Source organism: Lemur catta, chromosome 24 (genome assembly GCF_020740605.2).
Source record: "Lemur catta isolate mLemCat1 chromosome 24, mLemCat1.pri, whole genome shotgun sequence".
Taxonomy (NCBI): domain Eukaryota; kingdom Metazoa; phylum Chordata; class Mammalia; order Primates; family Lemuridae; genus Lemur; species Lemur catta.
Window position 1 is genome coordinate 15,017,674 of NC_059151.1, and position 26,082 is coordinate 15,043,755.

Below are 26,082 nucleotides of genomic sequence, written 5' to 3' on the forward strand. Positions count from 1 at the left end.
GTCTACAGCTAATCAACAATGTTATTTGCATTCTCTTAAAGCAATAGCATTAAAAATACCCATTCTACATCTACGTCCCAGACCAGTTGAATCAAATCTACAGAATTCAAATTTATTTTATGAAAAGTTCCCCACATTTGCTGTGATTTTTTTTTCAATACATGGATTCAGTCTAGGTCAGCTGCTCCCCCTGGAAGAGTCAATTTTATCTAGCCCAGCATTGAACATTTTCCTTAAAGAAGTGTTTTATGCTGGGAGTAATGGACCAAAGAATATAAAAAAGGGTTTGAGAGTGTTATTGATGGAAAATAGTTAATAGTTATTTTAGTAAAACTCAGGCATCAGCCTTTTGTCATTATAGCCTCTAAGAAATGCAAATTAGAGGACATTCAGTTGATGCTAATAACAATTCATTGATTTCTTATACCCCTTAATTTGAAGTTGTACAGTCTAAACCGAATTAAGTAGACTGAAATTACAAAATCTCAACCTCCTGGAATCCTGCTTCAAATGATCAATAGTCCACACATCATGAGGCCATTAGATGTTGACATCTAGGATATGTCATTCAAGTACCAGCACGGGTATATGGCAGCTGTTAGATGTTGAACTCATTTTTTTGTTATGAAATATGTTCAGTTTAAGAAAAAATGCTCAAGTCTTGCTGACAAAAAAATCAGTATGCATCAATATAATGAGAGTCTTGGAGACATCCAAAATCCAAAAACATGCCACGAATTGAAACCCTGTGCAAAGACTAAAGGAAAAAAACTAGCGTTGCTGTGGTTACACTGCCCTCTAGTGTTAAGGTGACTGGTGTTTTCACCGAACTTCGTTTGCCTTTTTCAGATCAGCATTTTCATGACCCACTTGTCCAACTACGGGAACGACCGGCTGGGCTTATACACGTTTGTGAATCTGGCCAACTTCGTGCAGAGCTGGACCAACCTGCGACTGCAGACTCTGCCCCCGATGCAGCTGGCCCACAAGTACTTTGAGCTGTTTCCTGATCAGAAAGACCCTCTCTGGCAGGTAAGGTGGGTCCAGTGAGTGACTGGTGTAAATAATCAAATACAGACACCTCTTTGATAGTTCTGTGACATAATCCAGATGTGAAAAGGAAAGGCATCTGAGAAACAGCTGTACATTTTTGAAACGTTAGTGCATTTGAGGCAGTGCTGCTTCCTGGATTGTAGTCTCGCATTATTGCTACACGGTGAGCCAGATTCTCTGTTCTCGCCCATCAGAAGTGTTTGCGTTTTGAAAGCTCAGTGAGGGATGCAGTGACTGTAACTCTCAATCGGGAGTGAGAGATCGATTTCAGGTGGCAACAGCTCAAGAGTAGAAGGTGGCGAGGGGGCAGGTGGCCGGCTGGGTGGCCTGGAGCACATCCCCATGTCCCTAATGGCTCTGAGAAGGGTTCAGAAGTGACTTCTGCCTTCTGAAACATGGGGTACACCAGCAGCCACAGGACATGGGCAGCTTCAAAAGTATTAATGGGGATTACTTGGACATGGGGGTGAGTGTTTCATAGGAAAATCCCTGAGCTTCCTAAGAGAGAAGGAACGCCGCACTAATAGGACACGCTCAAACTGTTCTAGGAGTAACTCGCATTTCAAAGCATAGACTCGTGGCATAGAATTGCAGGAAACTACTTTGAATTTCAGTTGTCAGCTCCCTGATCTGTGGAAACTAGTAATTTTAGCAAACGGTTACATGGTGCTGACTATGTGTCAAGACTGGGCACTTGACATGTGTTATCTGATTTACTCCTCACAACTTCCCTGTGTGGTAGGTACAGTTATTATTTGCATTTTAGAGATGAGGAAACTGAGGCACAGAAAGGCTGAGTCAGTTATGCAAGGTCACACGGCTAGTGTGTCAAAAGGTAGAGTCGGTTCTAGGCCCGTCCGGCTCCAGAGGCTGTGCTGCTAATCCCTGTGCCAAATGGTGCCAGAGTTCCAGCCCCTGCTGCTGCTGAAACAGTCACAATCTTGAGCAGCGGAGCCCAGTAAATCTCACAGACCGAGGCTGTGGTCAGCTCTGAACTCGACAGTCAGCTCGCCCAGGCTTTGAACTGTGTGCTCGTTACCTCCTGAGCTCGGATCGGTGGCTCCGAGAAGAAAGTAGCTGCATGTCTAGCAGGTTAAGGCCGGTGGTTGGTGACCTGTGACTGCGTCACTTTTCGGTTGTCATAATAAACCTCTTTTCATCTCCACCACTGCGAAACATCACCATGTTAGCCCCTGAAAAGATATGGAACTTTCCTGCTAATTGAACACCTTATTTTTAAACTGAAATCATTATTATTTCAGGTGACAAGTCCGTAATGATTTTTTTTCAGAACAGCAGCCAAAAAGAATATCCTCACTTTCATCGCAACATCTGCTGCTTATTAAAATAAGCAGGGTTATTTAACTTCAGGTTTCCACAGAAGTAATTGAATAGAAATAGAAAACGTTCCTGCCTGCCTGCCCATTCCTGAAATCATATTAAAGAATACTTTAATCCTTCCCCCTTTTCCGTGTAATACTTACTTTGCAGTTAAAACAAAGGGTGTTCTCGGTATGTCTTGCACGGTGGGAGTTGGTGTGAAGTGTTATAGACCAAAAGCAGAATCCCTAAAGTAGTAATTCACCTTTATTGTTACCCTTTTGCTAAAATTTAGCACTTTTTAGCATCATACTCTTGTAAAGTTACATTTTTAGATACACATTTAGGGACCTCTGAAGGCAGCTGAAAGGAACATGCTGTCTCTTTGGTATTATTATGGCCAGATGTCTTTCCCTTTGAAGCACAGCAGGAAAGCTCAAGGTTACTTAGAATAAAAATATGACACCTTATATTTCAGTTATTTATTGAATACTGGGGATGTATCTTCTTTTAGGTTAGCAGGAAGCAGAGTCTCGGCCCCACAAGCTCAATATTAAAGAAAAAGAAAAGGAAAAAATTAAGACATAGAAACTGCCAGTAGCAAAAATATATGTATGAAACAGCAAAATCTATGTATAAAACTCTCAGCGCTATGAGGCTGTTTACCCAGAGTGGAAATATCTCCCCTCCTCCACCTGCTCAGCAGACTCTCAATTTCTGCATGGAGAGGAGTTATTCACAGCTTTGTGATGCCACTTTCGGGCTTTCATTCTTAAAAAAATCAGCGTCATTTTTCCCCCCGTTGTGTCCTAGGATATCAAGTAAGGGCAGCAGTTGGAAAAGCTGGCACACGGTGGACACACACACACGCAATTCTATCTCTGTATTCTTCTCCCGCTTAGAATCCTTGTGATGACAAACGCCACAGAGACATTTGGTCTAAAGAAAAAACCTGTGATCGCTTACCAAAATTCCTGGTAATAGGACCTCAGAAAACTGGTGAGAACTTTTTGTGTTATGATTAACTAAACAGTGTAAAAATCTTGATAAACAGACGAGTTCTTGTCACAATGAGTTCATAAACTTCCTATAAACGCTGATGAATGAATAACATGCTTTTCTCGGACATAATCTTTAGTTAGCTCAATAATGTACTTAAATGTTTGTCAAACTGTTTTTTAAAGTGAAAAGAATTAAATAGATGTCACACAGTTTGACTATCCAGCAGCCAGTTCGGTAGCGTGTTATTTTGTTTCCAAAGGTCTTTTTTGCCCTACATGAATTTCATCTGTGTATTTTTTAATTGAATTTTTAAAATTTTATTTTTTTAATTGACACATAATTGAACATATTTATGGGTTTCATAGTGATGTTTCCATACATATAATGTATAGCAGTCAGATCACAGTAATTAGCACATTCATCATCTAAACATTTATCAGTTCTTTGTGTTGGGAAGATTCAACATCCTCTAGTGATTTCCAGCTGTATATCATGGTTGACTGTAGTCGTCCTACAGCGGTCTAGAGCGCTAGAACGTGTTCCTCCCAGCTAGCTGTAATCTTGTATCCTTTAACAAATCCCTCCCTATCCCGTTTTCCCCCCTTGCCCTTCTCAGCCTCTAGTATCTTCTGTTCTACTTTTTACTTCTGTGAGATCAACTTATTTTTTTACCTTCCACATATGAATGAGAACATGTGGTCTTTAGCTTTCTGTGCCCAGCATCTTTCACTTAATATAACGAGCTCTGGTTCCATCCATGCTGCCATGAATGACAGGATTTCATTCTTTTTTCTGGCTGAATAGTATTGCACTGTGTATATGTACCACAGTTTCTTTACCCATTCATCTGTTGTTAGACACCCGGTGTATTCCACATCTTGACTATCGTAAATAGTGCTACAGTAAACATGGCGGTGCAGATGTCTCTTTGATATACTACTGATTTCCTTTCTTTTGGATAAATGCCCGGTAGTGGGATTTCTGGATCATATGGTAGTTCTATTCGTAATTTTCTGGGTAACCTCCATACTGTTCTCCCCAGTGGCTGTACTAGTTTACATTCCCACCCATGTAAACATGTTCCCATTTCTCCATATCCTCACCAGAATTTGTTATTTTTTGTCTTTTTGTTGATAGCCATCCCAACTGGGATGAGATGATACCTCATTGTGGTTTTGATTTGCATTTCCCTGATGATTAGTGATGATGAGCATTTTTTTCGTATATTTGTTGGCCATTTGTATGTCTTTTTTTGAGAAATATCTGTTCAGATCACTGGCCCATTTTGCAATTGGATTGTCTGTTTAGTCTGTTGTTTAAGTTCTCAGTTGTATTTTTTATTTCATTCATTGAATTCTTTGGGTCTAGGATTTCCTTTTGGTTTTTTTTTTTTTTTTTAAATATATCTATCTCTGTTGAATTTCTCATTTATATGATGAATTGTTACCCTGATTTTATTGAGTTGTTTATCTGTATTCTTTTGCATCTCACTGAGTTTCCTTAAAAATATTACTTGGAATTCTTTTTCTGCCATTTCATGCATTTCCTTTTGATTAGGATCTGTTATTGGGGAATTATTGTTTTCCTTTGGTGGTGTAATATTTCCTTGCTTTTTCACATTTTACGTGTTCCTATGTTGATCTCTATGCACCTGCTGGAGAAGTCACCTCTTCCAATTTTATGGAGTAGGTTTCATAGGGAAGGACTTTTTCTTATGAATGGGTTTTTAGGTTTTGGTTTGGTGGGGTGCATTGACTTTAGTTCTAAGTGGGTGCAGTAGTTTCTGTGTAGTTTCTTCAGCTGTAATCCACATCAGTGATGTTTGCAAGTGTCTCAGTGGCCTCGGCTAAGAAAGTTTATGGTGGTAGTGGTGTGACTTTGCCAGGGATGGCCGCGGTGGCCTGTTTCTCAGGTTAGGGGTGCATGTGTGCACATGATGGGTCCGCCATCATGGGGCTGGCTTGCTAGGCTTGGGGCCACAGGGCTTTACTCTACCCAGGGGCGTGAACACACAGTTGCTCAGCCCACCTGGGGACAGACCTGCCAGGAGCAGCCTGCAGGGCTGTTTCTCAGACCCAGGATGTGGGCACAGCTGCCCGGCTGGCCTGGGGGTGTGTCTACCAGGGGTTGCCACAAGGCTGCTTCTGAGGCCTGGGATGTGGGCACACGGCTGCTTGCTTGGCCTGGGGCAGCCCAGGGGGCTGTTTCTTAGGTTTGGAACACATTTTCCATAAAAGTAGTTCTCTTAGGTCGCCATGTTCCTGATAGAGTGTATCTGTAAACTGTTTCTTACAGAGATGACTATTTTTTTTAAAGTCTAAAAGATGTTTGACAAGCAGAATTCCTAGACATAAACAAAACTTTGTGCCAAGGAAGGTATTTATTCATACCCAGGAGGAATCTTTTTCACTTTTTTTAAATTGGTGTGCAATTTTTCTCTCAAAAACTTCTGTTTCTGTAAGAATTGGTATTAAAATGAAGCCCAGTGGAAGCTTTAAAATGCCAGACATTCATGCTGTTACCTGCATGATAAATTATTAGCAGCTCTTGGATTCTGGCTTCACAGAGAACAGCCGTTTCAATCATATTATTTGCTATGGGGAATAAATACATTCCGTTTCTTCGTCTCTCTAGGAATAACTGAGTAGAATTCTATACAACGTACATAGGGAGTTTAGTCTATTCATTTTTTCCTGAGTCCCATCTGCAGATATCAATCTGAAAACAATAATAAATATGACAAATACTTTTCTTGCCCTTATTTATTTCTCTCGTCCTCATCTGCCTCAAGTCAAAAGGCAACTAGGAAAACCTTTAAACCGAAGTGTCCTCAGTGAACTCTCACCATCATCACAGAACCGTGTCCTTCCGGGTCACAGGTGACAGCTTGGCATGTCAGTTTGCTTCAGAAAGCCCTGAAGGATAGACTTCCTCTCGTGTTGGACTGGATAGACAGGCATTTTCATATGATGACTAGGTGGCAGAATTAGTACTTGTCATCTTAAACTCAACTGGGTTTCCGAATATTGATTACAATTTGGATATGACGTTTACCTTTGGAAGAGAATTTTTATAGAAATTGATTTTTTCCTAGTTTTATTGAGGTACATTGACATACAATAGAATTCACCCATTTTAAATGTATAATTTAACGAATTTTGGATATTGTACATAGTTGTATAACCATGACTATTGATACATTCAAGACACAGAACAGCTGTTACCCTAAAAACGTTTCTCCACAGCCCTTCGCAGTTGTCCCCCACCCCACCCCAGGCCTGGCCATAGCCCACCACTTTCTGCCACTGTGATTCCACCTTTTCTGGAATTTCATGTAAATGGAAGGACATAGTATGTAATCTTTTGTGTTTGACTTCTTTCACTTAGCGCATAATACTTTTGAGATTCATCCACGCTGTCGTGTATATCAATATATTGTGAAATTGATTTTTTTAATTAGACAAAAGTATCTTCTCATATCAGTTATATGAGAATTATATAGCTTCATTTTAACTACAGTTTTGTCCAAAGTATTTTTCTGGATAGTTTTGCAGAGACTTCTAGTTGTCTGGATATTCAAATATTTCTGCATGTTGAGACTAACAAAAATATAAAAACTGAAGCTTTATTGGATGGTTACTTAAATGTGTGTCTATGATTATGTAGTTGAATTACCACTGGAAAAAATATGCATACAGGATGGTGTAGACAGAATTCAGAGACCACAACTTAACAATTTTTTGACCACTGATAACTTACATTATGTCTTTTACTGACTATACAATTATATTACATCCATATTTTATTTTTGTCTAATTAATTCTGGTCATGGAAGCCTATTAACCAGCCTGAGCAACAGAGCAAGACCCCACTTCTACAAAAAAATAGATAAATTAGCCGGGCATGGTGGCGCATTCATGTGGTCCCAGCTACTCAGGAGGCTGAAGCAGGAGGATTGCTTGGGCCCAGGAGTTTGAGGTTGCTGTTAGCTAGGATGATGCCACTGCATGCTAGCCTGGGTGACAGAGTGAGACCCTGTCTCAAAAAAAGAGGGGGCTGTTAAAAGCAAACAATATAATTTAGTACAATTCTTAAAATTCAGAAAAGAATGTTTTCAGTTGATCTAAAAAAGGAATTAATCTGTTTTCTTTTTTCACATTGTAATAATTATGCTTCTTATTCCCACAGATTTAGTCTTTTCAGTTTAAAAAAAGTGCCTTTTGCATTTTTGAATTATATCTCAATTATATACTTAATATATTTTTTATAATTATAAATTATATCTTAATGAAGTTATTATTTTTTGAAGTATCTTTCAAATATTCCAATATGGCACTAATTAGGTACTTTCACATGGATTATCTCACTTGACCCTCATAAAACCCTGATAGCTAAGTATTTTCTTCCCCACTAAACAGATGCAAAAACTAAGACTCAAGAGGTTAAATAATTTTTGTTCAAATCCACACAGCTGGTATCAGCAATAAGACTCTTGATCCTAGAATTTACCTGACTCCAAAGAACATGCTCGTTCCAGTGTACTGTAGATTTCAAGTACTAGAGCACATTGTTTCATACTTCTTCTAAGACAGTGATTCCCAAAGGATGGTGATCAGACCAGCAGTTTAAGCATTACCAGAGAACTTGTTAGAAATGCAGATTCTTAGGCCAGACCATAGACCTGCTAAATGAGAAATTCCGGGATAGAGCCCAGCTGTCTGTGTTTTAACAAGCCCTCCAGGTGACTCTGATGTGTGCTGAAGTTTGAGGACCACTGATGCAAGTCAAGCTTGTGAAGAACATTTTTACTTTGTATATCATAGATTCCTACGTTTCATTCTCTGTAGTAATCTATGATTGTAGATAGAGTGTTTGTTCTTTTTTTCTTTTCTTTTTTTTTTTTTTTGAGACAAAGTCTTACTCTGTTGCCCAGGATAGAGTGCCGTGGCATCAGTCTAGTTCACAGCAACCTCAAACTCCTGGGCTCAAGCGATCCTCCTGCCTCAGCCTCCCGGGTAGCTGGGACTACAGGCATGTGCCACCATGCCCGGCTGATTTTTTCTATATATTTTTTAGTTGTCCAGCTAATTTCTTTCTATTTTTAGTAGAGACGGGGTCTCGCTCTTGCTCAGGCTGGTATTGAACTCCTGACCTCGAGCAATCCTCCTGCCTCGGCCTCCCAGAGTGCTAGGATTACAGGCGTGAGCCTCCGCGCCCAGCCGAGTATTCGTTCTTGAGCTCAGATGTCATCTGGGAACACTGCCTCTTTCATCTTTTAGACAATATTGCTGTTGACAGAGTTACTGTAACTATTTTTCTGTTGTATAGGTACAGTAGATTTCATCATGATACTAGAGAAAGCTTATCAGAGGTATCAGAAAATTCAAAACTTTGTATAAATGGCAACACAGTATTATTATAAGAAAAATTAGAATAATAATTTCTCCAAGTGAGAGAAACAGTATCAGGCCACGTGTGATTACTAATGCCAGCTACTGATCTGGAATGCAATTAACAGGTCCGCCCCGCAGATTGTATAATAGTGTAAATGACATCAGAGCAGGGAGGTAGAAACCAGAGGGTGTATTTCTCTCTAGGAGTACTGAATACATAGAAATATTTTTATATCATGATCTTATAAACACAGTCACAGTTGCAAGTGCATGATTAAATCTTTAACAAACTGAACCCAAACTGCCTTACTTTTTCTTTAGCAGTCTCACTAAACTGCACCTTTTACCTCCTAAGTTAGGTTTACAAAACACTAATTTTATAGTTTATGATGTTGCTCGCTTTTTAAAAAAATCACAATCTTACTCCCAAATAGTCACAGATCTATATGGCTCCCTGGGATATGCCATTCTCTTTCCAATAAAATGCACATTTTATAAAGTATGTCACTAAGGACATACTTTTTTTCAAATTTAGCAATTTAAACAATTTTTGACTACCTTTTATATGCATGTAAGTGCATTCACACTTAAGCAAACTTGTTGAAAGATTCAATTGTCTTGAGTTGAACTGGCTTCCCTGGGCCTCAAGAAGAACTTTATAAGAAAACCCAACTCTCCGTTTGGTAACGTAGTATATGAATATATATGAATGTATACATTTCATTTATATAGGACTTCCTTAATGACAAAATGCCTTCAGGTACACTATGTCTTTTCATCCTCAGAGAAAACCTACAAAATAAGCAAGGCAGGTGATTTCTCATTAAGGAGAGCGGAGATGAAGAGAAGCTAAAAGCCAAGGTCACAGAGCTGAGACCAACGGCCAGGGCTCTCCATCCCCGCCACGGGCCTCTCCTACCCCTCACCGCGCCCCCATTGTAGAATCTGCTGCTTTTAGAAAGCTCGTTATCTGTTCAGTTTAATTCAAGGAGTACTTATAATGAATCTGATGGGATCACTGTAATAGTTAATTTATTAATGACTGTGAAGTGCTAATGGCAGGAAACTGTTTCTATGTCATTAATTTCTAAACCTCTGTTTCCTTTCCAGGTACCACTGCTTTGTACTTGTTCCTGGTTATGCATCCTTCCATCCTTAGTAACTCCCCCAGCCCAAAAACCTTTGAGGAGGTACAGTTCTTTAATAGAAATAACTACCACAGGGGGATTGATTGGTAAGATGGGTTATTAGTATAAATCTCAAAGTCTATGTACTGTGCACAGTGTACACGTAGCACTAATATTTAGTAACATATAAGTTTGTAGCCACAAATGTGAGTTACCCTCTGTGCCTTGGAAATTGACTGAATAACCTGGAAGAGCTCAGAAATGACTTATAACAAACTCTTCTCGGGTTACGAAGGGACTTCTTGACTCAAGAGGCCCACGTATAATTTCAGTTGGCATTTATTATCTTTGTTGGTAATTACAGATATGAAATCAGAGAAATAGGATAGTACCCAGGACGTTCATTCTTCTCTACTCACACGAAAACACTTTCATGTCTTTCTCTTCTTGTGCACTTTCCATTAAGTGATGCGATAGTCCAATATATATAATTTTCTATTTTACTTTGATATGCAGGATAAAAACCAAGTAAATAGAACTAGAAATGTGTGTATATTTCATGAGTAATCAAAGCTATCAACAATATACAAAATTTAATTTTTTGCCTTTGAGTTGAAATTAAAAATATAGCAACCATCTGAAAAGTTAAAAAGTAAAAATGTCACATATACACAAAACATAATAATGTAGAAATAGACAGTACAAACTAACATGTTAATCATAAAAGTATCTAGAGGTCTTGCTATTAAGGTATAATACTGGACAGAGAGTGGTATAAAAGTGGAATGCTTATAATAACTCTAGAGCATAAACATTTTGCATGTATTTTAGCATAAGGAATCACATATGTTAACCTTTGTTGTCAAATTGCACGATCTCAATTTTGTAAGTATCAGCTCCCTCAAAAGTTGCTTGTGAATAGTCCAGATGGAAAGAAAAAGAGATGGACTGAATATAAATCGAGTTTACATTGAGCACCTACTAGGATTTACATATATTCTAATTGTTATATATTTCACTGCCAGTTCTTCAGTACAGGGTTTGATATTGATTAACTGGTGCTAAGTAACAGCTGGGAATATGAAGAAACCGCCAGTGATTTCAGCTACTTTTTGACCGCTGACTCAAATGAGTATGCAATTCATTTTCTCTAAATGTGAGCCTATGTGGGGGGCTTCCAGGTTCCACCCTGGAAATACGAACCTGAATTCCTTTTGTTTACTTGTTTATTCATCAAACATTTTTCAAGTGCCTAGCAGCCAGCAGCGGCCGTGATACAGATACACAGGCAAACCAGAACTGGACCTGCCTTCTCTGAGCCTCTGGGGCCAGGACAGATCAACACACTGTAGGGCCAAGATCCAGACCTGCTTGAGGTCTTCAAAACCTAACTGTTCCAGATATGAAAGACTTTTAGGAAAATGGGGTGGATTTTAGAGGCTAAAACCTATGCCCTTTCTGTGTGTGTGTGGTTTTTGGAGCCTTTTTCAGAGCAAGCAAGCTTGAGACAAGCCTGGACCAAATAGGATGTCGCTAGTGACCAGACACTCAGGATAACCTGAGCACCCCTGGAACCAGTGTGAGCTTCTAAACAAGGACCCTAAATTTCGGCACTTTCTATAAATAGAACGCACACTAGAGCAGGTAGCAGAGCAAATTTTCCAAAAACTTTTGTATAGCTCTTTCCCTCTAAGAGGGTGCCAGAATTACCCATCACCAACAAGGCAATTCCCAGAAAACAGAAAAGGATTTCTTTACTGCTCTGAGTCTCAAGACATCACTTCATTGCACCAGCTAAACTCTGCAATGTGTTGACAATTGGATCCTGCCAGAAGCTTCCTCGTGCAAGGTGACATGATCTGACAGTTGAAAGTCTGTGATTGTCTCATGTGATCTTTCAGTCAAAAGAAAACAGCAAGGCCGGGCGAAGTGGCTCACGCCTGTAATCCTAGCACTCTGGGAGGCCAAGGCAGGCGGATCGTTTGAGCTCAGGAGTTTGAGACCAGCCTGAGCAAGAGCGAGACTCTGTCTCTACTAAAAATAGAAAGAAATTATATGGACAACTAAAAATATATATAGAAAAAATCAGCCGGGCATGGTGGCACATGCCTGTAGTCCCAGCTACTCGGGAGGCTGAGGTGGGAGGATCGCTTGAGCCCAGGAGTCTGAGGTTGCTGTGAGCTAGGCTGACGCCATGGCACTCATTCTAGCCTGGGCAACAGAGTGAGACTCTGACTCAAAAAAAAAAAAAAAAAAAAAGAAATAAAAGAAAACAGCACACTGTAAAAAGAAGTCATTGCATGACTGCTAATGACTCTTGTGTTCAGTAATTATTGAACCACCTTGTCTGTGTAGCCCAGAGTCGCAGTGGCTTAGGAATTGGCAGTGGGGGCTGAGGCCATCATTAGAAAATGTAAACATCCCTACGAGTTATATTTTTATAGCCTCTCTAAAAAAGCCCTTTTCCTCTAAAAGGCATCCCTGAGTGCTTCAGAAATATCTATTATTATGTGCTACGTTAGTTATGTTTGACAACTTTTATAAAGGTGGAACATTAAACAAAATCCTGCATTTCAGCCCTTGAGCCTACAGGGGTCACTGCCTTTACCCCCCTGGTGATGTGAATTTTCACTTAAGGATGCAGGACCTGACCTTGGGATTTCATACCTGGAAATATGTGTATGCTTTTTAGACTTTTCTTACAATTACTCTAAAGAGGGATATAAGTGATTCTAGATGAAAAAAATATTCAGCAAATAGGCAGTATTTATAACAGATACATTCTGCACTTTGACACTATGTGGTTAAACAGAACATCACCACAACACATTAGTGGGAATGAAATTATTCTACTTGCGGTAAACATGTTCGGTTTATCCTCTAACGATGTCTTTGAACTGAACATAGTAGATTAATAATTTGTTTTAATCAAATCTTCTTTTCCAGCACTTACATTTTTCTCTGTACAGTATTTCTGCATTTAGATACATTTTATATAGTTAGGCTGAGTATTGCTTCAGTTTGATCACTCTGTGTCTGCATTTTTGTTATCTCTGTATCGTTCTTGATATTAAACAAAACAAAAAGAAATGTATTTAGAAAAACATCTTCAAACTCCATTATTAGTGTTCTGGATATTTCCCCCTTGCTAACAAAGAGGGACAAATGCCCCAAGGAGAAGGTATTTTTGTTTAGGAGACAAATGAATTTGGGGGACAACTTTAACATCTTCAGTCACCAGGATATGAGTATAAACTGGAGTCTTATTTTGAGGAAAATATTCCTGTTCTAGGTATATGGATTTCTTCCCAGTCCCGTCGAATGCCACCACGGACTGCCTGTTTGAGAAGAGTGTCAAATACTTCCACTCCGAGGAAGCCCCTAAAAGAGCAGCCTCTCTGGTCCCCAAAGCCAAGATCATCACAGTTCTTATCGACCCCTCAGACCGGGCCTACTCCTGGTACCAGGTGAGGAAGATACAGGCAGAATCCAACTGGTAGAGGGGGGTCCGGACAGGGCAGGATGGCTGTTAGCAAGTCACCTCCTCAGGTTCTAACAAAAGAGAAGATTTGCTACTTGTTTGATATTTACAGAAAATTGGATACATTTTTCTTTATTTTCATGGAGAAACTTTCTCCATTAAGTTTTTGTTCATTTTTAATCAATTTATTTAATAAAATTTGTTAATGCAATTAAGAAATTAAAATATACCAAAATATTATGTACACATATATATCTGTGCTTCTACACATCTGCATTTTGAAAGTAAATGTTACAATAATTTAAAATGATTATTTTTCATCTAGTCCATGTGTATTCTATAAAGGGCCGGACAGCAAAAAGGTCAGGCTCTGCAGGTTATGTGGTCTCTATGGCGACTCTCCCTTTGTATTTTGAAAGAAGCCACAGATAACATGTCAGTGAATGAACATGGCTGTGTTCCAATGAAACTGGATTCATAAAAACACAGGGCAGCCCACAGATTGCTGGCCCCAGCTATAACAGAGTTTAAATAACTGTTTTGTATTTAAAAAAAAAAAAAAAACTCAGTGGCAAAGCAGATATAAGAGTTCTTCATCCCTGAAAGCCCAGCCTGTCTGCACCTGTTCTAAGCCTCCTCCTCATCTACTCATTGCCATTGTGTTTCTGATGTTGGCTAGAAGCTAGCGCTGTTACGATCACTTTGAAATAATTTAACAGACGCTCGTAATAATACTTATATATCAAATACATTTTACTTTAATATATCATGAAAAACGATAGCTAGAAAAAAAAGTTAAAACCTGTCCCGGTGATATTTTAATCACCGAATGGAACAGTTCAATAAAAAGCAGCCAAAATTATACATGAAAATGTAACAAAATTAACAGAGTCAGTGTTTTTACTTCCAGGACCCTTAGTTATCATTTCTCAGTTTTGTAACTTAAAAAACACTTTTCCTACTGTTCATGTGTTCATCTGTTCATAAACAATTTAAATGACTACCAGGTGTCAAATATTAAGTGTGATTTGCAAATAAGCCGATAAATGCGGACGCTACACTTGACACTACGTTCAGTCTAGTTGGAGAAATGTGTCTAAATAAGCATATGATTAGAAAGTGGTGCGTGGTGGGCAGACACAGCGAGAAAGCCCATCTGATGAAGACCCCGGGGAGAGGCAGCTTCCTAACCGGCTGCCCCAGGGGGGCCCAAAACCAGAACCGCCGGGCATTTCCCTGGAGGAGGGAAGGATTTGTAAGGGGGAAAGTTTAGGTAAAATTGAAACGAAGAATCGTTTTGATGGGGGCAAGGCAGGGCTGTGTGTCAAGGAGTCATCAGCAGGTCAGGGCTGAAAAACAGACTAAGGGTCCTGTTTCCTTGGAAACTTTAAAGTTAAGATAAATGAGGAATGTTGTGTTGTAGGAAAAGCCCTGAAATTGTCTGAAATCTGCAAGTGGGTTGGATACGAGGCTACTTCTCCGTGCTAAAGAGCTCACGTAGCTCACACCTCCAGGCAGGAGTGGGATGTTCCAGTCTCACTGCTGATGATGTTAAACAGCTCAGTCCTTGACAGGATGCCAGAGAATAAACTCCCCCAGCACTGAGTCCTTTTGTTATTTAACAAGAGCAGTTTTTCCAGGCTCACAAGAGAAGGAGCAGATTCTCAGGGAAGGTCATACAAAGCAGACGAAATCCTGGAGAGGCAAACCGGTGATAACCTGCATACCAGGATGTAGAGACACCCTCCAAAGCCAAGATCCAGAAAATTCCACAATTCCATACTAGTCGTTTGTGCAAAACCTGGAACCATCTTTTAAATCAAAATAGACGGCAAACTGCAAACTGACCGATTTGCATTTGCACCTTTTACCTCGTCCACCAGGGATCTGGAGAAAAAAGAAATAAACCTTAGTTGACTCAGAGAGGAAGAAGAAGATTGGAGCTTGGCAACCACTTAGCCCCTGAAAAATAGAGAATTTACAGAAAAAGAAGGTTTTCCGGCTGCAAGCTAACAAATATTACACACAGATCACAGTGGCAAAACGCAGGCTTTAACGAAGTCTAGTCGTGTTTGTAGTACAGTAATTTGACTCTCAATTGTAGAAAATTTGCTATTCAACCAGATGCAGTAAACATCCACAAACCCACCGCTAAGCCTCAATATTTATTGGTCAATTTAAGGAAAAGGTGATTTCCTCGAGCCCCTGGGCCCGCGCCAGAGCCATTAGGAAGCCCTTTCCCAGTTGGACTGCTGCTTTCTGCATCTTCTGCACAATAAATGACGGACTCACCGCAAAGGGGACCATTAAATAAAACAGTCTTGGCTTTCGGATGCTAGGTGACGTACGATAAAAGCTGTGGATTTCACATAACATACACATCAGAGTTTTTAGTAGTTTCTGCATTTAAAATAGCTGAGAGGGCTTTTCTAATCTAAGACTGAGTTATGAGACAGCAGAATTATTTGGCAGAACTAGCAGCGTGCTTGTGTCTCACGGCTATCCGCTGCACGGGATAAACCGTTTGCTAATGGGCTGCAGAGGGGACATTAAAAAGTTTCCTTCCAGAATAAAAGACACACACTAAGGAAACCACTCAGTAAAGCTGGCTAAGGAATCCTATCCACAAGAATTCAACTTCTACCAAATAAGTTCTCAAACGTTTACTCTGGTCAGGGTCATAACTGTAAATCCTGATGCTCCAAGCAAACATTTTCATCCTTTGTTAATTTTAAAATAAATAACTCTTGAGCAATGAGGCAGTCTTTGCTTTAGTTTTGAGCCGTGTCCTGAAGATTGATTTGTAATTATTTATGCCTGTCGCTCAGGTTGTTTAATTATCCGCCTTTCCCTCTTAGCATCAGCGATCGCACGAGGACCCCGCCGCTCTGCAGTTCAGCTTCTACGAGGTGATCTCGGCCGGGCCCCGGGCGCCCTGGGAGCTGCGGGTGCTGCAGAAGCGCTGCCTGGTGCCGGGCCGGTACGCCAGCCACATCGAGAGGTGGCTCGTCCACTTCCCGCCCTTTCAGGTACGGAGCCCTGGTGACTTACATGATGTGACAGTCCCATTCACTGATGACTTCGGCTCAAGGATAGTTTTTACTCGTTAAAACGTTTACTAGCTTTTACTGTTTCGTTGTAAAAAACGAAACTGTGGCAGAGAAAAATGAAACAGGCAGAGGTAGAAAACTGTTTAATTTTTTCCTAAGAGTGTTTGAGGATAATTCTCCCTGCTCTGTTTTCTAACGCCTACCTTCCCTGACTGTAAAGAGCTTCAAAAGCCTTAGGTCGCTGGTTCTTACTCTGAGATGAATAAAGCTTGAAAGAGAAGCTCTCAACGAAACCACACAAACGCTGTTTTGCTTAATTAAGTACCGTTATTCCCCTTCTTTTTTTCTTTTTTCTTTTCTTTCTTTTTTTTTTTTTTTGAGACAGAGTGTCGCTCTGTTGCCCAGGCTAGAGTGAGTGCCGTGGCATCAGCCTCGCTCACAGCAACCTCAAACTCCTGGGCTCAAGCGATCCTCCTGCCTCAGCCTCCCAAGTAGCTGGGACTACAGGCATGCACCACCATGCCCGGCTAATTTTTTTCTCTATATATTTTTAGATGTCCAGCTAATTTCTTTCTATTTTTAGTAGAGACGGGTCTCGCTCTTGCTCAGGCTGGTCTCGAACTCCCGACCTCGAGTGATCCTCCCGCCTTGGCATTATTCCCCTTTGGAACCACCGTGTGCTGCATTCCTCTCAGTCCTCTTGCCTCTCTCTGTGCCTGGCACTGGCCCAGAGCACAAGGCCCGCCCCGCACTGGTCGCTTATGCAGCCCGGGGGCGTGGGACGCGGGAGCCTGTGCGCCTAGAACCGTGCTGTCCAGTGTTGTAGCCAGCACCATGTATGGCTATTTAAATTTATATTAAATAAAATTAAAAATTCAGTTCCTCTATTGCATTAGCCGCATTTCAGGTGCTGGGTGGCTGCGTGTTAACCCCGGCGGCTGTGGAGCGTGTCTGTGACCACACAAGGCCCGTGGTCCAGGGCTGGTCCGGACGCAAGAGGAACATTGGAGAAGCAGCGCGGGCAGGGGCTGCCCTGCAGGCTCTAGGGTGGCTGTCGCGGTCTCTGTCGCAGCGTCCTTCTGGGCCCAGCGTCACCTAGTGGCACGCACAGTCTCCCTGTGGCCTCCTGAGCAATTCTGTCCCTGTTCCGGTCCACTGGGAGCCTCACCTTCCCCCGCACGTGGTTATCCAGTTATTTCCTCAGACCTCGCAGTGCTGCCGCCGCGTGGGGCCCTGCAGGGCGCATCCTGGGACATGTCACACCTGGGCTGAGTGCGCCTTCCTCTTCCTCCTCCTCCTCCTCCGCGGCGCTGCTCCCCAGCCCGGAGGACAGAGCAACTGCTCTGCTTTCACACTCGGTTTCCACATGTGATTTCCTGTCCCGTTTCTAAGCTTTCTTGACTCCCCTCAGCTGCCTTTTCTGTTTCCTGATGTTTGCAGGACTTCTCAGATTGCCAAAGGTGAATGCGCGTAACTGGCATGATTTATGTCTTGTTCCGGGTCGGGAGTGAGGGTGACCTGTCACGCCTAAGGCCGCCTGCAAACCCCCGGGCCGGCGTCTCCCACGGGATAAGCTCAGAGGACAGAAATGGTTCGCTATGCAGTTAACGGGTCGTTCTCAGCGTGCACTGGGTTGTTTTTTGTTTGTTTGTTTCTTTGGTAATTTAGTTGCTGATTATTGATGGGCAACAGCTAAGAACTGACCCTGCTACAGTGATGGATGAAGTCCAGAAGTTTCTAGGAGTCTCTCCTCATTATAACTACTCGGAATCTTTAACGTAAGTTTGTATTCTAATTACTTTATTGAAATTTCAGGACAGCACTTGTTTTAGAGAAATTGTAGTTTGGTGATGCAATTTTTAGGGTAGCTTTTCTTCATATATTGATTATTTTTCGGTTTGGCATTAACCACTTGGGAAGGAACATTTTAACAATATGCCAAAGAAATGGCCCAAATTCTCTGTTGATTCCTAATTGTGCAAAGATGTAAGTATGATGGGAAAAAAAAAACCCACCAAATTAATTGTGCAAAGATGTCCCTTGAAAGGAAATTGAGAAACAAAACAGTTGTGAATCTTTAACAACTAACCTTAAAAGAGGAAGTAGGAACAGGTGATTAACTCGGGAGTCTAGGAGCTCACTCTTCTCTCTTTGTGCGATTTTCAGAATGTGTCATACTACAAAAAATAGCCCACTAGGTAGCTGAGTCGGAGACGTCCGTGCTCTTAACCACACTTGCGGTTTTTGCCTGTCCATCCTCACCCGCTGTGAGTGTATCCTGTCGCCTGGCCTTGAGAGGCCCCGGCACTTACACTGCTGGTTTGGGTTGTTGGTTGGCTTGTGTGGCTTTTGCTGGTCTCCTCTGACTTTCTCAGGCAGTTGAGTCCCTGGGCTGGGACCCCGGGGTTCAAAGAGGCTCTCGCTGCCAGGCCTCGCACACCACGCGCCTCGCTTCCCTCACCCCAGCTCTGACTGCGGGCTTCACGTGGTGGTGTCCAGTAAGGCCTCCGGCACACTCTGCCCACACTCGGATCTATGAAGGTTGTGTGTATCAGATGTGTGAAGGTTCTAGAACAACTAGAAGACACTGAGTCGAATGGACCATAGACCTGACTCTCACTATAAAAAAATTTTTTTAATCTTAGACTTGTGGGCTGAGCCTTAAAGAAACTGAAAAAGACTGTATCATGCAATTCTTCCATTGTAGTTTTTAGTATAAAGCTCAGTTCATAGATCAACTGGTTTTTCCTTTTTTTGGGGGGGGTACTCCTTATCCTATTTCCATTCAGAAAGTGAGAGGCAGGTTTCCTTTACCTGTCGGCATCCCTGACAGTAAAGACTGGCAGGAAAACATGAAATACTACTCATGTCTTGTGCAAATCACATGCAGAGGCGCGTGAGAGGGACGCTTTGGTTTGGAGGACAAGGGAGCAGGTGGAACTCTGCAGTTTGGAGCTGCCTTGCTGAGAGCCGTTCACTTTGCTCTCGTTATGAACCTCCCGGGCCTGTTTTCTGTGCTCGGTGCTGCCGGGTCTCGAGAGCTTGGTTCAAGCACCAACGCAGACTCACGAGCCTCGGGTGTTCAGCATTCAACTTAACCTTAGAGAAAGCGGAACGAGTTTAGTCTGCAGTTAGAAATTCAAGTCCACTTTCTGTTTTCTATCTTTTTAAGTATCCCTGAGAAGAGAAAGCTTTTATTTTCTAAACAGCTTTCTCCTTCAAGCTGGCTTCTCTTTGGGTCTCTTTTATCGTGTGTAGAGCAAAGCACTTGTATTTCAGTAAAAAGAAAAGTACAGTCTTCTATAAAGACAGAATCTGCTTCTTACGGCACGTCCTTGGCCTGCGTGCAGCATGTGTGGCCCATCCACACCCTGCTCAGCAGCCAGCTCTCGTTTGTCCCCACGGCTGAGAAAAGGTGGTGTCAACTTCAGAGACTGTCACAGCAACGTGCCACATACAGAGGACTGGGGGTCACTTTGTACCCGGCATGCATCTGCTAAAATTACCCATTATGTGATTCTCTGACCCTGGCTGGGGGCTCAGTGGGTGAAGGACGGAGGTAAGATACGTGCAGTTTCTGGGCCAGCCAGGCACTCAGCTTCTTTCACATTTTGTCAGCCATCAGTCGGCCTGACACACCTTGCAGAACCTGGCAGTGCACGTGTCGTGGGATATTTGGAGGTTCTGTGTCATGGTCTTAGGTCTAATTTGATCTTCCTTCACCCCACGCCCTTGCAGTTATTTATCTGAACCCTGACCTCACAACTGAGTCACTCTTGTTAGAGTAATGACACTTTCCGTGGTGCTTGGCCAATGCTGGAAATGATGAGAGGTACAAGTATGGCCTCAGAAATGCCGTGTATACCAGGGGGCAAGAGATCCTTTGTATACTTTGTTATTACTTCTTATTTTCCTGCCAGTGATACTGAAGACCATCTCTTTGGGGCTTAAAAACATTTTTTTTTTCATTTAAAGTTCTCTAAGGATGTACTAAACTGCAAACCAGTATGAATTCTCAGCTAACCACATGAACTCAGTGCTTTGCACACAGTAGAATAAATGAATGAAACAAGGTCTATTTTGGGGGGGGACTTTATTGTTTTATTCTTATTTCAGCATATTGTGGGGGTACAAAAGTTTAGGTTACGTATATTGCCCTTGCCCCCCACCCCCCACTCCCGAGTCAGAGCTTCAAGTTTGTCCATCCCCTAGACAGTGCACATAGCACTCATTATGTATGTACACACCCATGCCCTCCCCCCACATCTGCCCGACACCCGATCCATGTTATTCCTGTATGTGCTCTTAGGTGATGATCAGTGAAACCAATTTGATGGTGAGTACATGTGGTGCTTATTTTTCCATTCTTGGGATACTTCACTTAATAGAATGGGTTCCAACTCTATCCAGGAAAATACAAGAGGTGTTAGATCACCATTGTTTCTTATAGCTGAGTAGAACTCCATGGTGTACATATACCACATTTTATTAATCCACTCATGTATTGATGGACACTTGGGTTGTTTCCACATCTTTGTAATTGTGAATTGTGCTGCTGTAAACATTCTAGTGTAGATGTCTTTTTATAGACTATCTTTTGTTCTTTTGGGTAGATGCCCAGTAATGGGATTGCTGGATCGAATGGTAGGTCTACTTGAATCTGTTTAAGGTATCTCCATATTGCTTTCCACAGGGGTTGCACTAGTTTGCAGTCCCACCAGCAGTGTGTGAGTGTTTCTGTCTCTCTGTATCCATGACAACATTTATTGTTTTAGGACTTTTTGATAAAGGCCATTCTCACTGGAGATAAGTGGTATCTCATTGTGGTTTTGATTTGCATTTCCCTGATGATTAGAGATGTTGAGCATTTTTTCATATGTTTGTTGGCCATTGTTCTGTCTTCCTTTGAAAAGATTCTGTTCAAGTCCTTTGCCCACTTTTTGATAGTGTTGTTTGATTTTTTCTTGCTGATTTTCCTGAGTTCTAAATAGCTTGTAGTTATGGGGCCTTTATCAAATGTGTAGCATGCAAATATTTTCTCCCATTCTGTAAGTTGTCTGTTTGCTCTCATGACAGTTTCTTTGGCTGTGCAGAAGCTTTTTAATTTGATCAGGTCCCATTTATTTATTTTTGTTGTTGCTGTGATTGCCTTTGGGGTCTTCATAAATTCTTTGCCTAGGCCAATGTCTGTAAGAGTGTTTCCCACATTTTCTTCTAGAATTCTAATAGTTTCACACCTGAGGTTTAAGTCTGTTATCCACTGTGATTTGATTTTTGTGAGAGGTGAAAGGTGTGGGTCCTGTTTCAGTCTCCTACATGTGGCTATCCAGTTTTCCCAGCACCATTTATTGAGTAAGGAATCTTTTCCCCAGTGTATGTTTTTGTCTGCCTTGTCAAAGATTAGATGGCTATAGGAGGATGGTTTTATATCTGATTCTCAGTTCTGTTCCATTTGTCTGTGTCCCTGTTTTTGTGCCAACACCAAGCTGATTTAATAACCACAGCCTTGTAGCACAGTTTGAATACAAAAATTTGCTATGTGTTTTTCCCTATGTTTTCTCCCAAAATTTTTATTAGTTTTAGCACTTAAATTTAGGTCAATAATCCATTTCAAGTTAATTTTTATATACAGTGTGAGGTGTAAGGGTCAATGTTCACGTTTCCCAGATAGATATCAATTTTTCTTGTGCAATCTGTATGAAAAACTAATCTTTTCACATTGAATTACCTTGGCTCCTATTTTTTGAAAATCAGTTGCCCACAGACGGGCAGGTCCACGTCTGCACTCTTATTTCGCTCCGCTGGGCCACTGATGCCGGCACCGCATTGCCTGGAGTCAGAAAATGTTGACATCAGTAGTGTCAGATCTGCAGCTCTGCTCTTTGTTTTCAAAGTCAGGACCTTCTCTAGGTCCTTTAAATTTCCATGCAGTTTCCAGTCATTTGAATTTCTACTAACAAAAGAGTCCACTGGAGTTTTGATTGGAATCACACTGAATCTATAGATAGGTTTGGAGAGAGCTGATATTCTACAAATATTTAGTCTTCTGATAGATTTGATAGATGTGGATAGACTTAACGGTACAAGTGGGTTCTGGTGACACGGATGAACTGTATAGAAGTGCTGTCTGGTTTTTTAGCGAACCCATCCCCGAACAGTGCTCACTGCGCCTCATAGGTAGTTTTTCTTCCCTCACCCCCTTTGCAGTCTCCCCCCTTCTAAGTCTCCGGTGTCCACTGTATCAGTCCATGCACCTGCGCACCGTGTGGCTTAGCTCCCACATGTGGTATTTGGTTTTCCACTCCTGTGTTGAGAAGCAGCATCTGAGAAGTAATGACCCTAAGTGATAATTCTTTCTAATGGAGAAGGAGATGTGGCAACAGAGTTACTGAATAACAACAGCAATGTGGAAGAATTGTCATTTCTTGTTGTTTTATGGTTTTGGGCTCTTGCTTTGTTGCCCAGGCTGGTGTCCAACTCTTGCCCTCAAGCAGTCCTCCCTCTTTGGCCTCCCAAAGTGCTAGGATTACAGGCATGAGCCACTGCGCCCAGCCAGAATTATCATTTCTGACAATTACTTTCACTTTTATATCTAAGCATGGAAATAACTGCTTTATTTATAATACAAAATAGACCTAGAGACCAGTAAAAAAGAAAAGGCCCTGACTCTAGAGTCAGGAAGCTTAGACTTATGACCTGAATACTGAAAAAGTATATAGTCTAAGATAAATAAACCTTGACAAACATCTTCTTCTTTTTCATTTTTTTATTCAACTAATGTTTACAACAGGCAAACACTATGCAAAGTGCCATAAAATGGGAAGAATCCTACACATGATATCCTTCAGAGGTTATAATGAAAACGCAAATGAGAAACTTCCATGAAATATTCTGGTAAACTAAAACATAAAATTTGATGTGCTTCTATTATTTTATTATAGTGATGGCATAAAAATGCCATTTATAGGTGCTATTACTTTAACACAGAGCTCATGCCAAAAGAAGAAGGTAGCTCTGGAAGAAAAATAGATTATAGACAGAAAATCCTAAAAGTAACCACTCCATGGCCCACCAAAACCCTTTCTCTCCCACTGTCCTATAGGTTGTAAGATATGAGTACCATGTAAATCCACAGACATAGATGAAGATTGACTTTTCATTTTAAATCCTACAAAAAAAAAAAAACAGTGGGCTTGAAACTTATGAATTTTTTCCTTCTAGATGAAGAGGTAGTTTTGTTACTTCTATTAACAGGAGAACTTCCACTGGAAATTTTCCCATTAGAAATCTGGCAAACTCACAGATATAACAGATGGACTGAGAATTCAGAAGTATGCCAAAAGACTTTATGCCAAGGGATGTAGTTTAAAAACAAAACAAAAAAGTTTCTCTGGTTATAGATTGTTATCACTGATATCCAAATAAAAATGTTTATGTATTGGTCATTATATCTTATGAATTGCTTGAAAAATAATTTGTGGGTTTTTTTTGTATTTTTACTTTTCTAGGTTTGATTCACATAAAGGTTTCTGGTGTCAGCTATTGGAAGAAGGTAAAACAAAATGCCTTGGAAAGAGCAAAGGAAGGAAATACCCTCCAATGGATTCTGATGTAAGTACAGAGCTTAAAAATACAAACTAAGCAAAATGATAAAAAAAAAAGAACGTCATAGCTGCTTTCTTAGAAAACTAAAGTCAAAATTCAGCCTAAAGTCAAAATTAAAAGTGACATTTTGATTTTAGTACATGTAGACTGCTTGTTTTGATTTTTCCAATGATATATTATTACCTATCATGCAAGAACAAAGTAAAACAATAGAATTTGACATTTTGAATAAAAACAAAAAGATAACGGCTCATTCCAAAAAGAACGATACCTGCACAGACATTTGAGCGTAAATGTTAACTGAAACCGAGACAGGAAATATATCAATTGGAAAGTGAAAACAGGACCAAAAGATTTCCATTTTGTTTCACTGCCTACGTCACTCTGTAGTAGGAAGTGTGGCCTGGGTAATGATATTAATTACTAACATAGTATGCTCGGCTCTGAACTGTTAATATGCTAATGCAATTAAAGTATTAATGTATTTCCCAAACGTCTAACATACTAGAAGATAATTTAGGCTTTGGGGCAGGGGGACATGCACACTTTGTGGTATGCATCTAGCCCCTCATGGTGGTTTTGTTTAGAATAGTGATGTGATCACGTAATGCCGCATTTTCTCAGTTTGCATACCCTGTATTTTGACTTTAGTGCTTATTTCATATAAAGATTTATTAATATTTTTATTTCATATTCAGCCCAGTTAGTATATAGTTTGGATAAAAGAATGTAGGTAGATTATGATTTATAATTTTTCTAGATCTCATAAATTAAAATAATTATTTGGGATTCTTTTTCCCCCCCACAATGTTTAATATATTATGTTAACTGGTCTGAGAATCCTAAGGTGAGCTGAACTGATTTGCATACTTTTCTCTAATAAGACTTTCAGGGCCACTTTTTGTGCCAGCCCGATGGTGACGGCCCGTCCTCCATAGGCTGATGCTGAGATTCCTGGAGGAGGGCACTGTCGTTTTGATAAGTTGCATTCTCAGAACTCCAGTTTTCATTGGCTGATTATTAAAATACACCTTCAGCGCACTATGAAAACAATCCCAACCCATTAAAAGAAACTAAAGTGCAATTTCTATTGTATTTTAAGAAAGTAATATAGAATATATCATTTTCATTTATGTCAAAGCTATTTCCCTACATATTTATCAAAGCTGAAATGTTTAAAAGACACTGAAGCATCTCTTTCTTAGCATTTCATTTTACTCTGGTCCAACACAGACATACTGAGACATAATGCTAAATTTGGTGGTAGAGAAAGGTAAGAAAAACACAACTTTTCAGAATATCAATTCTTCTAGATCTCTTAACAAGGTCATGGTGATACATCTTGGGTTTACCTGAGGGAGTGAAGTGCTGGTTCGTACAGTAGAGTCCAAAGAGGAGGAAATAAAACTGTGCGGGGCCGGGTGGGGCAGGCAGGGCTGTGCCCATGCGGTTCACCGCCTCCTCGAACAGAACATGCCGTCACCTGTCTCAGGACCATCGCCAAAACATCCCAGGGTGACCTAAACATTGCACATGCTCACCGTAAACTTTAACCCAGATATGGTATACTCGATACTGATTTAAGTCAGAGTCTATGAAACCTACTTCAAAATGAAATGTGCTTTTATCCCCCCCGCCCCGTGCAGAGCAGAGCATTTCTGTCAAGCTACTACCGAGAGCACAACGTGGAGCTCTCGAAGCTGCTGCACAGACTGGGGCAGCCGCTGCCGTCCTGGCTCAGACAGGAGCTGCAGAAGGTGAGATAGCACTGAACAGAAACTTCTGGAGACTTCAGCCGCCATGTAAAATGCACCTTTTCCAAAGCTTCCAGAAGCTACCAAAAGGCTGTTGAAGGCTCTCTCTTCACATGAGAAAAAAGAACAAAGTTCCTTCCATGTGCTGGCATGTGGATGATTAGAAAAAAAGAAAAAGTGTGTTATAAGCCTTGAGGCCTATGGTCTTTCTCTTAACCCATACCTGAGCCCGTGGGAGTATCGTAGACTACTGTGCACTTACGTATATTAAATGCAGAACTGTCCCATTTCATAGTA

The 26,082-nt window shown here is 40.9% G+C and overlaps 1 protein-coding gene across 1 annotated transcript; it reads left to right on the forward strand.

The window, feature by feature from the left end:
• Positions 1-839: 839 nt before the first annotated feature.
• Positions 840-25,797, forward strand: LOC123627389 (bifunctional heparan sulfate N-deacetylase/N-sulfotransferase 3-like). The gene is made up of 8 exons (XM_045536944.1): positions 840-1,032; positions 3,276-3,372; positions 9,879-10,002; positions 13,188-13,362; positions 16,235-16,405; positions 18,095-18,204; positions 23,935-24,037; positions 25,678-25,797. Exons 1-8 carry the CDS (start codon positions 862-864, stop codon positions 25,795-25,797), a joined length of 1,071 nt encoding a protein of 356 aa, XP_045392900.1. The 5' UTR covers positions 840-861.
• Positions 25,798-26,082: the final 285 nt, after the last annotated feature.

Coding starts and splice junctions, on each gene's coding strand:
- LOC123627389 (XM_045536944.1), top strand. CDS start 862: ATGACCCACTTGTCCAACTACGGGAACGACCGGCTGGGCTTATACACG. Junction 13,363..16,234: donor GGGCCTACTCCTGGTACCAG/GTGAGGAAGATA, acceptor TTTCCCTCTTAG/CATCAGCGATCGCACGAGGA. Junction 24,038..25,677: donor ACCCTCCAATGGATTCTGAT/GTAAGTACAGAG, acceptor CGCCCCGTGCAG/AGCAGAGCATTTCTGTCAAG.